The 11,791-nt window shown below is 42.4% G+C and overlaps 1 protein-coding gene across 1 annotated transcript in view; it reads left to right on the forward strand.

Annotated features, from left to right (window-relative positions):
• XYLT1 (xylosyltransferase 1) overlaps positions 1-11,791 on the forward strand; it is a 170,537-nt gene that overhangs the window by 137,201 nt on the left and 21,545 nt on the right. The window contains exons 6-7 of the mRNA XM_087878680.1: positions 1,260-1,340; positions 9,650-9,866. Coding sequence (XP_087734806.1) covers positions 1,260-1,340; positions 9,650-9,866 — 298 coding nt within the window. The remainder of the gene's footprint in view (positions 1-1,259; positions 1,341-9,649; positions 9,867-11,791) is intronic.

The following is an 11,791-nucleotide window of genomic DNA, read 5'->3' on the forward strand; positions in this document are numbered from 1 at the left end:
CACGAAGACGTCTTCGGACAGCGCTGGCTCTTCGGCTTTGAAACGGAGATGAGCACTGCCCCCTAGAGTCAGGAACGACTAGCACATATGTGCGAAGGGAACATTTACCTTTACCTTAACGTATCTGAAATACGAAATTAATGTTGGCACGAAGAGGAAAAAAATAGAAAAAATGATATGCAAATTTGTTGGTCTAAATCCTGAATGAGTTTCTCCCAGTTCATTCATGGGAATCCTTCATTTGACAAAAAGATGTAGTTTTTTTAAAGATTGGATTGAATATTAAAATCAATACGATTTTAGCAGTCCCATGAGAGTGTGAAGGTCTCCTAGGATGATCTTTATTTGAAGTTGGTGATTAGGCTAATGCAAGGATCTCCAAACTTGGTAACTTTTAAGACTTGTGGATTTCAACTCCCAGAATTCCTCAGCCAGCCATGGTTGGGGAATTCTGGGACTTGAAATTCACAAACTTACCAAGTTTGGAGACCCCTGGGCTAATGGATATAGGTAGTCCTCGTCTTAACGGCCACAATTGAGAGACCTGGATTTCCATGGCTAAGCAAGGCAGTTGTTGAGTGAGTCACATCCAATTGACGACCTATTTTCCTATAATTGTTGAGTGAATCACTGCCTGAATTTTGATTACGTGACTGTGAAGATCCCACAACGGTTGTCACTGCGAAGAACAACCAAAAGTCACTTTTTTCCAGTGCAGTTATACCAGAGGTATCAAACTCAATTTCACTGAGGGCCGCATCAGGGTGTCAAGTTTCAAGGTCGTCTCAAATAAATTGCATTTCAAACAAAGTCTTTGAAGAAAAACTCCTATTTATTAAGCACGGCATTCTAAACCCAACTCCATCAAAGCCAACACTGACTTCCAGCCCCAAAACCCTCCCTTTCCGTTCCCCACTCCCCTGTACTCATTGGCCATCTTCCAAGTCATTCTACCCCTAATCTACTGCTCCAGCCTAAAGGAATTTCCCCCCTCCCATCCCATCTCCTAGGGGATATTATCTCCAGGGAAAATAAGTAGGTAAAAAGTCAAACGTCCCTTTCCAGATGCCTTCGCTTCTCCTTCTTATGTCATGGCTTGTGTTCGACACCCCTGCACTATACAGACAGTTGTAAGCCGAGGACTCCTTATTATAGGCAATTCCACACCATCATTTCTTTTGATGCATTGGTGACGATGAGGGCAAACGTTGGTCTTTTTTAAAAAAAATATTCTTTCCCCCACCCCAAATGTTTCACAGGACGAACGACCAGCTTGTCGCATTCCTGTCCAGATACCGGAACATGAACTTCTTGAAATCCCACGGGAGGGACAACGCAAGGTAAATGGCGCCTCTCTTCTGCATTTTGATGAGATAATTGAAAATGAGGGTGATGTTACTCTTCAGGTTTATGTGGTTCAGTTCCTGCCCACCATGCAAATGCGAGTAGATAAATAGGTACCACTTCAGAGTGGTGTCGTAGCCTAGAGACGGAGCTCTCATCTCACTATCAGGAGGCTGTGAGTTCGATCTTAAGTAGAGGCAGATATTTCTCTCTCTCTGGGCACACTGGGAATATATCTGCTGGGGGAAAGAAACCTCCGCACTGGTGACAGGAAGGGCATCCGGCCAGTAAACACTCAGCTCCATTCAGTTGCCCACATTCCACCCTGTAAGAGATTATAGGGTCATGAAATGAGGATGATGACTTCAGTGGGAAGGTAACAGCATTCCATGCGTATAGCCATGCTGGCTACAAGTTCACAGAAATTGTCTTCATTCAATACTGGCCAAGAAATGGGGATGAGCACCGTTCCCTAGAGTCGGACACAATTTTATCCTTATTCTTCAGGAAACTACACACACACACACACACACACAAAGAAGTTGCGTTGTATTACCCAATCTTCTAGGAAGGGAACGCGAAAGGTTTTCAACAGAGATCTGATCTCTGGCCTCAATCTCTACCACCGATGTAAGAATAACAAGAAGATTCCACATCGCAACAGCAAATAAAAGTTTGGCCTCCGAAGCTATCCCTGCTTGCGACCACAACGATGGGGATGAATTAAATCTACTGATTAATTTAGTGATAAGAGGCACTAATGCGCCATTTGGCCTCACTTCTTGCAGAATGATCGTTTGTGGCTTTAATAGATCTCTCCAGAATACATAAACAGTTAATTACACCTGGGGATGTTGCTGAGATAGAAGCCTGCCCTGCCTTTCCGCAGCGATTTATGTATTATTCAGAATCACTTTTTCGTGTCTTTAAATGTTTGACCTAAAGGGGTTTGAACTCTTGGGTTGTTATTTTTTTTAAAAAAAAAAGATTCATTGCAAGCAATAACAGAAACAGAGCCATTATAAGCAGAAGTGCCCACCAGGAGTTGTGAAACTCCAGATATTCACCCGTATCAGGAGGTGTCACGTCCTGCTATTTTTTTTTTTTTTTGAAAGGGAAATGTATATGCGAAAGAAAAATGTGCTGAAGAAAAAGACAAACAAACACGCAAGCAAGCCGTCTTCTTTAGCTAAAACATGAAGTCTGCTCCAATAGGCAAAACATATAATTCCATATAAGGGACGCGGTGGCTCAGTGGCTAAGACGCTGAGCTTGTCGATCGAAAGGTCGGCAGTTCGGCGGTTCGAATCCCTAATTCTGTGTTAGAATTGCAACGTTCTGCTTCAGCCATATATTAAGATACGGTTTTACTATGGCCTTTCCATGCCAGATGAGGCTTCTACCTTAGACCAGGAGTCTCCAACTTTGGCAAGTTTAAGACTTGTGGACTTCAACTCCCAGAGTTCCTCAGCCAGCAAAGCTGGGAGCTGAAGTCCACAAGTCTTAAAGTTGCCAAGGTTGGAGACCCCTGCCTTAGACCACATCCTTGAATATCTAATCATGACCCATTTTGGCTAGCGCTGTCCACCCACTGTTAATGGGAAACATGTTGGTCATGAAAATCAACATGCCTTGATATGGACTTGATGTGAATTTGGGTATGGCTAATCTACTGAAAAGAAGGACTAGGGGAGACATGATAACAGTGTTCCAATATTTGAGGAGTTGCCACAAAAAGGTTCAATCTATTTTCCAAAACACCAGAAAGCAGGACAAGAAACAATGGATGGAAACTAATCAAAGAGAGAAGCAACCTAGAATTAAAGAGAAATTTCCTGACAGTGAGAACAATCAATCTGTGGAACAGCCTGCCTCCAGAAGTTGTGGGTGCATCATCAGTGGAGGCTTTAAGAAGAGACTGGACAACCACTTGTCAGAAACGGTATAGTGTCTCCTGCTCCAGCAGGGAGTTGGACTAGAAGACCTCCAAGTTCCCTTCCAACTGTGTTATTCTGTTACCTGTTTTGTTATCTGGACATTCTCTGAAACCTAAATATAACTAGTATGCTAAATCATTGATAGCAGTTCTTCCAATATCTCAGGGGCTGCCACAAAGAAGAGGGAGTCAAGCTATTCTCCAAAGCACCTGAAGGCAGGACAAGAAGCAACGGGTGGAAACTCATCAAGGAGAGAAGCAACCTAGAACTAAGGAGAAATTTCTTGATAGTCAGAACAATGAATCAGAGGAGCAACTTGCCTCCAGAAGTTGTGAATGCTCCAACACTGGAAGTTTTAAAGAAGATGTTGGATAATCATTGATCTGAAGTGGTGTAGGGTTTCCTGCCTAGGCAGGGGGTTGGACTAGAAGACCTCCCAAGGTCCCTTCCAACTCTGTTATTCTACTCTATTCTATTGTGTATTGACTAAAGTCTTCATTGGCTGAGCCAACCCAAAATGTTAAACCAAAATTAAAATTTTACAAACTACACTAGTATGCAAACTGTAAAGTCATATTATAGTTCAATGAGATGTATGAGTCCAACCTGGTTAGCTGGTTTTGAATCAGGTTGCCGTTTGCCAGTAATACCCCTTATCCGAATAGTAGAACTCTAAACTTGGCATCCATTTAGGATAAAACAACTTTTAACGGTTCAAGGGCCCTGATGTTGACTTGAGAAGTTATAAATATTCTGAATAAACACATGACACATCTGTTGTGAAATGCATGACACCCTGAACCTGTTTTAAAATTCATTGCTCTGTGAAAAGAAGGGTGGTTGTGTTTACATCTGGAAATTTACAAATGATTCTCCACTGGAAACTTGTTGGTAGGTGGAAAATTAAAGCTAAATAAGAGATCTCTCCATGCTATTCTGGAATTTTATTTATTTTTCATAGTCGGTAGGGTTTTTTGGAAGTTGTATTTAAAGAGGACTTGCTTCCATGGTAGAAAGTTAGCACCCACCCCTCTCCTAGAAGAATGAAATATTTTAGGAAATATTTAAAAAGGCAGAATATTATATTTCTCCTAAAAGAGAAATAGAAATCTTAAGGAAGACAGAAACTCAGAGCCACAGTTCCCTGCCCCCAAGAAAATACTAAGCACAGGCCAGCTTTCAGAAATGCAGATTTGGTAATCCATTCAAGGCAGGATATTTTGAACAAAAGCAGAATGGAATGGAATGGAATGGAAGGGAAGGGAAGGGAAGGGAAGGGAAGGGAAGGGAAGGGAAGGGAAGGGAAGGGAAGGGAAGAGAAGAGAAGAGAAGAGAAGAGAAGAGAAGAGAAGAGAAGAGAAGAGAAGAGAAGAGAAGAGAAGAGAAGAGAAGAGAAGAGAAGAGAAGAGAAGAGAAAAGAAGAGAATACTTTATTGGCCAAGTGTGATTGGACATATAACGAATTTGTCTTTGGTACATATGCTCTCGGTGTACATAAAGAAAAAATAAAATATATTCGTCAAGAATCCTAAGATACAACACTTAGTGATAGTCATAGTATACTAATAAGCAATCAAATCATACTAGGAAACAATAAAAACTATATAAGTTATAAAGATACAAGTAACATGAATATAGCCATAAGTGGGAAGAGATAGATAGTACTAGTAAGGATAAGAAGAAGAATAGTAATATAGTCTTAGTAGTTAATTTGACAGTGTTGTGGGAATTAGTTGTTAAGCAGAGTGCTGGCATTCGGGGAAAAACTGTCCTTGTGTCTTGTTGTTCTGGTGTGCAGAGCCCTATAGCGTCGTTTTGAGGGTAGAAGTTGAAACAATTTATGTCCAGGATGTGAGGTTAGAATGGTAGGATCAGCCCTCACTCAAGATCCAAACCAGGAAAGCCATTCAGACACAAGAGGAATAGCCCAACACCCCTTCAGAACACAAGCCTCTTCATTGCATCACCCAGCAAGCTTCAAACTTGATTCAGACAAACTGACCCCACAGGACCACATGGGAGTCTGACTACAGCAACCAATAGAAATACATGCCCTTGCCACAGGAACAGGAAGCTCAAGGGCAAGGCCCAAGAGAGGGTATAAATAACCCTCACTCTCCACTCCATGTGTTCAGCTGCCCAGGACCTCAAAACCCATGCGGTCCTGTCCATCTTTCCAAGCAGCCTCCATGTTTCTGATCTGTCCCCGTCCACACACACACACAAACACAGCCAGCCAAGGGTTAAGAAAGTACTTGGCACGCACACAGGTCGTTATCTCAAACTTGGCAGCAATATAATCACCGTCTGCCAAGAGCTTTTACTGCAACAGATAACATAAAATTACATACGCATTGCAAATAGTCCAGCAAAACAATATCCCTTTCGGTAGCTTCAGACATTGTTCAAGTGACTAGCCAAAGTTAGTTTTTGTTCGTCACGGAGTTTTACCAACCACCACCCTCTCTTATATAGTCTCTGGGGTGTGGTCCAGTGACTCAGTTCTAATCCCTAGCACGCCTCCTTAACTGCTGCAACCGTTTATCACGCCTTCGTTGGCGTGCATCCAGGAATGACGGCTCTCCTTCGCTCTCATCCGAGACACCTGGCTCCTGGCTAATCTCCTCTCCCTCGGCCGGCACCTGAGACAGTGCCAGAGGGGAGGGGCCTGGAGAGGGAGGCCTGGCTGACTCCTCTTCCTCATGTTCAGAGCTTTCTTTCTCCAATGAGATAGGCTCAGAGGGCGGGGCCACAACAGTTTCCAGTGTCTTCCTCCCCACTTGGAACTGAACCAGATGGACATTTCTTCCAACACACGCTAAGTAATGATGACTAATTTTTGAACAAGCCAATCGGCTCCATTCTGAAGCAGAAGTTTCCATTCCTTCATCCTAGGCCGGGAGCAGAAATCTGGGTATTGAGGTCTAGTTGTCATCTTCTTCTTCTTCTTCTTTTTTAAAGAAAATCAGAGAGTTCGGAAAGCCACAGTTAAACAGCACATTTTGTAGCCCTGGCACAATTTTGCTGGGTGGATCCCGTGACTCGGCAAACATATGTTAAAAGGAACAGTGTCAAGCCATTTGTTTAGGAAAGGCTCCCAACACATCTGTTCATTGTTAAGGAGAGCGAAGAAGAGGATAGGAAGCCGTCACTCAGTCTTTGCAACGCGGTCGCTTAGACGTCATTGCAACAAATTCTATTGATGAATGTCAGAAGATGAATATTTTAATTGCTGGTGGTCAGAGCTGAGACAGTAATTTCTTTGTTCCTTTTGCTAGAAGGGCTTACTGCAGATTGAATTGCTTACTGCAGATCTCTTTCTTCTTCAGCTTTTTTTTAAAAAAAATCTTTTCCAGAATTTTTTTCCAAGTTGCAATCAGAGTAAAGGTAAAGGTTCCCGTCGCACATATGTGCTAGTCGTTCCCGACTCTAGGGGGCGGTGCTCATCTCCGTTTCAAAGCCGAAGAGCCAGCACTGTCCGAAGACATTTCTGGAACAAGGAACATTTCTGGAACAAGGAACAAGCTGGAACAAGGAACGGGAGCTCACTCCATTATGGTGCGCTAGGGATTCAAACCGCTGAACTGCCGATCTTCTGATCAACAAGCTCAGCGTCTTAGCCACCGAGCCCCCGCATCCCCTTTTTGCAATCAGAAGTCATTGGCTATCTGGGTGAAGTTCATTCACCATGATTGGACACCAAGCAAACCTTCTGAAATGGCTCCACTCTTTTTGTGGCTCTCTTAAAGCAAGCATCAAATAAGAAGATCCTTCCTTTCACATCACTGAACTGTTTCTCTAAATTGTGTGTGAATCCACAATGTCATGTATTTTTAAACACTTCTTAACGTAAAACTTTGCTAAAGCTTTTAACTTTAAGAACGAGAACATTAGGTGAATCTGTGAACTTTTCTTTCTTTTGGGCTACAGAAATGTCCTATTTCTCTCAAATAATGCATGGACATAATGCGTTCAAAGTAACGTCTCCCCTAATGGGTTCCCTTTTTTTCCCTCCTTCCCACCCCATTCCACCCCCAAATAAAAATCAATGCTATAAACCCCCATCGCCATAAATATTTCATTCTGCGTGGAATTGACTCGATTATCTATCTAGAACCTTTGCATTAAAATTGCAAAGCTTTTTCACCGTCCTTTGTCATTGAAAGGGAAATTAGAATCTTGTTGATGGATTGTTTTAAAAAAAAAAAACTCACTCTTTTAAACTCACTTTTGTCTCCTCAAAACCGATTTGGAAGTACCTACCTTGAATTGGATTTAATTAGATCCACGGTGTGGTTCTTTTTATTACCTGACTTGCTTTGGTTGTAAAAGAAAGTCTGTTCGTAACAATCAGGTTGTTAATTGTTCCGACGGCAGAGTTTCAGAAGTTATTATTGTGATTCGTCGCTCAGTCTGCCAGATGTTTAGATTGGATTTGGCATTTTGATCCATCTATGAAATCCTCTCCAAGGATCTGAGATAGGCAGGTGGTGTTGTCTGATGGTGTTAAAAGTCTCGTCACAGGATGTAAGCTGTTCTGGGTAAAGCTGCCTTTTGCAATTGACCGATGATGATTTTGTCAATGCTGATGATGTCCAACGGGTGCTCCAGATGTTTTGAGAATGCGCCAAGGCTTTTGTTACTATCGGTAAAATTATTACTAGGGATGATCGCGCAGTTAGCCAGATGTTTAGACTGGAACTGGCATTTTCATCAACCCATTGAATCCTACCCAAGGCAGATGCTGTTGTTCGATACTGCATTATTATTACTGTTTGTTGGCGCATTCAGCCAGATGTTCAGAGTGGATTTGTCATTTTTAATCTGTCCAATCCTTCCCAGGAATCTGGGAGGGGCATGTTGTGGTCCACCAGCAGCCTGCGGAGCTGGCAGCTGAGTCGGACAGTGAGGAGGCTGGGGAGGAGTCCTGGTGGCTGGGGAAGGCTCAGGCGAGGGCTCTGCATCGGAGGCAGAGAAAGGGCCATCTGGGAGGTACGTGTTGCCTCCGGAGCCTCAAGAGTTGGACCTCAGCAAGGCAGAGGAACAGGATGAGCTTGTTCCCAGTGCGCGCATGCGCAGAGCTGCCAGAAGGCAATAACAGTTAAAACAAAAGGGACGACTTGGGAGTAGGGCTTGAAGATGATTGGCCCCTCCCATAAGACTTAAAAGAGGAGCAAAGGCACGTGGGCCTTTGCAGGAAGCAACCTTGTTAATTCTGTGCAGTTTAAAGTCTGAAGCTCTGTTTGATCCTGGACTCCGTGTGGCTTTGCCAATTAGGTCTTTGGCAGCATGTCAAGGGAGATAAAGGTTGGTGATTATCAGCCTTATCCCGAAGGACTCTTTACAACTATTGGGGACTCATCTGTGAATGAACAGAATTCACAGCTGTTGCAATAAAAGAGGTTTTTGGGACTTCTTGTGTGTTTTACTGACTCAGGAAGCCTAGGTCAGAACGGGACAGATGTTGTTGTTTGATGGCATTAAAGGTATCATCGAAGGATGTAAGCCGTTTTAAAGCTGCCTTTTGCAATTGACTGATGGGGATTTTGTCAATGCCAGGAAGGTTCAAGGGGTGCTTCAATTGTTTTGGGATTGAAGCCAAGATGCCTATTCCAGTTGGTACTATCTTTGCTTTCTTTTGCCACAGTCATTCTATTTCTTAAAGCTTTTAAGAATTGAGCACATTAGATGAATCTGTAGCCCTTTCTTTTTAAAATTGTTTATTAAACTTATATCCCACCCATCTCACTATTGATCAAATCTTCATTTCATAGCCCAGCCTATTCACTCATTATCTTCTTTTTGTTGCTGGTAAACCATCTTTCCTAGCTTATATCCTCTTTGTTTGCCACCTGTTTTAAAATGTATTGACACTTCAGGTTGGAAGACTTTCCGTTAGTTGAACTCTTCGATTCATGTCTTTTCAATTTATTTTTATTTAAACCATTTACACGGCCACCTATCTCACACAAAGGTGAGTCCAGGTGATGTACACGCATTAAAAAAACACAACTGTATAGCAACAAATTAACAAACGGAGGTTACAAGCCTTAACCCAACATTAATCAGCACAAAATTAATTCACAATAGCTCTCAAGCAGAGAGATAATTCTCTAGATAAGAGCAAAATTCTACTGGACCGAGATTGGCACCATTTGGAGATGAGAGATATTTTTAAAATTAAAAAATGGGAAGGGCGCCATCTTGCCTTTTGAAGGAAGCAAAATATTTTTGGTTGGCCTTGGTCTGATGGCTTTATTCCCTATTTATCTTATTTCGCAAGTTTCTTCATCTTCCTTTCATGGTAAAGATGCACCTCAAAAAGGAACGTCTTCTTAATCCTTTGCTGTTCTCCTTCTGTTGTCCAGATTTATTAGAAAACAAGGCCTTGATCGATTGTTTCTGGAATGTGACACCCACATGTGGAGACTCGGAGACCGGAAAATTCCAGAAGGAATCACTGTGGATGGTGGTTCCGATTGGTTTCTACTGAACAGGAAGTTTGTCGAATACATCACATTTTCAACGGATGACCTGGTGACCAAGATGAAACAGTTCTATTCCTTTACTCTGCTTCCTGCTGAGGTGAGTCAACCAGGATAGTATTCACTTACCTTCGCTACCGGTTCACAAATGTGAGCGCACGCCAGTGGTGGGTTGCTACCGGTTCTCCCCGGTTCTTGCGAACCGGTAGTGGAAATTTTGAGTAGTTCGGAGAACCGATAAATACCACCTCTGCCTGGCCCTGCCCCCAATCTATTCGCTGCCTCCCGAGTCTCAAAGGCCACCGTACCCAATGGGAGGCTGTCTCATTGCCTGGGACTTCTAAACGTTGAAATTGCAGTGATCTGATTTTTTGTTTTTAAAAAAAAAAGGAAAAGGAAAAGGCGGAGGGGGGAGGAAAAAACCCAGCTTCCCTTCCAGATCAGAGTTCTGGTCTGCCTTCAAACAGCAAATAATGGCGTAAGCGTTTTGGAAATAATTGCAGGAGACAGCTTGTCCTTGGAAAGTGTGGGGAGGGGGCGAGTGGCATAATTCAGCATGAGATCATTATAAACATATTAGAGCTTCCAAGTAAAGCAGCCAGGTTGTTTGTCGATGTTTTGATTTTGTTTTATTTTGCAGTTCGGGGTGCTGGGTTTTTTTGTTTTTATCGGGGGTTTGTTTTGATAATATTTCTTGAAAATGGATTTGTTCACGCACACGTCTGGCCTGCAGCGAAGGCCCTGGGAAATTTATCCCCAGAAACAAACCTTGGAGTGGAGAGAAAATGAGCCAAGCGTTCAAAGCCGCATCCTCTGTTTCCTTTGCTCCTTTTTAATACAAGTAGTGTTCCACTTACAAACAGTTCATTTACCGACAGTTCAAAGTTACGACGGTGCTGAAACATGCGGCTTACGAACCGTTTTTTCACACTTTTCACCATTGCGCTCAAGACTTCCTTATTTCATCAAGCTGGCCTGGCCTAAATCTTCTCCCCTTTTAAATGTAAATTTTAATTTGTTTTTAAATTATTGGGTATTTTAAATTTGTCTCAGCCAAATTATTTAATTCATTTTTATTCTATTTTAAATTTTTGTATTTATGTGTTTTATTCTGCAACTGTTCACCGCCCTGAGTCCTTCGGGAGTAGGGCGGTATAGAAATCCAATAAAATAAATAAATAAATAAATAAATTGCAGCGTCCCCATGGTCGATCACGCGATCAAAGTTGGCAAAAGACTCATATTTATGATGGTCACAGTTTCCCGGGGTCACGGGATCCCCTTTTGCGACCTTCTGATAAGCCAAGTCAACGGGGAAGCCAGAGTCACTTAACAACCGTGTTACTAATTCAAGAACGGCAATGATTCACTTGACAAAGGCTGCAAGGAAAGTCGTAAAATGGGGCAGAACTCAAAATTTCTCACTTAGCAACATAAATGTTGGGCTCTGTTGTGGTCGTACGTTGAGGACTACCTCTATTAAGGTCGCAGAGCGTATGTCACACTTCAAAGTTCAACGCTGCCATAACTCTCCGAAACTAGAATGGATTTTTTTTTTTTCTATTTAGTATATGGGTTCCACAGTTCGGTTCAATATGTTTGGTTTTAAACCACAAAAAAGCCAAAATTAGACTATTTTAGACATGGGATGCGACACCTGGAAAGATACGGCATCCTTCACTTAATCCTCCAGGGAAAGATTGAAGGCAAACAAAGTCCAGGCAGAAGAAGAAGAACATGATGGCTTCAAAATCTGGTTTGGACAAAACTCAGCAGCACTTTTTCGAGCGGCTGTTGATAAAAATAGGATCGCCAACATGATCACCAATGTCCGATGACAGATGTGGAAGAAGAAGAAAGAAGAGGAGGAGGAGGAGGAGGAGGAGGTGGAAGAAGAAGAAGAAGAAGAAGAAGAAGAAGAAGAAGAAGAAGAAGAAGAAGAAGAAGAAGAAGAAGAAGAAGAAGAAGAAGAAGAAGAAGAAGAAGAAGAAGAAGAAGAAGAAGAAATAAAAAAATTAGAATAGA

The sequence above is a fragment of the Pantherophis guttatus genome, chromosome 14 (genome assembly GCF_059756535.1).
Source record: "Pantherophis guttatus breed Tessera chromosome 14, ASM5975653v1, whole genome shotgun sequence".
NCBI classification, from domain to species: Eukaryota; Metazoa; Chordata; class Lepidosauria; order Squamata; family Colubridae; genus Pantherophis; species Pantherophis guttatus.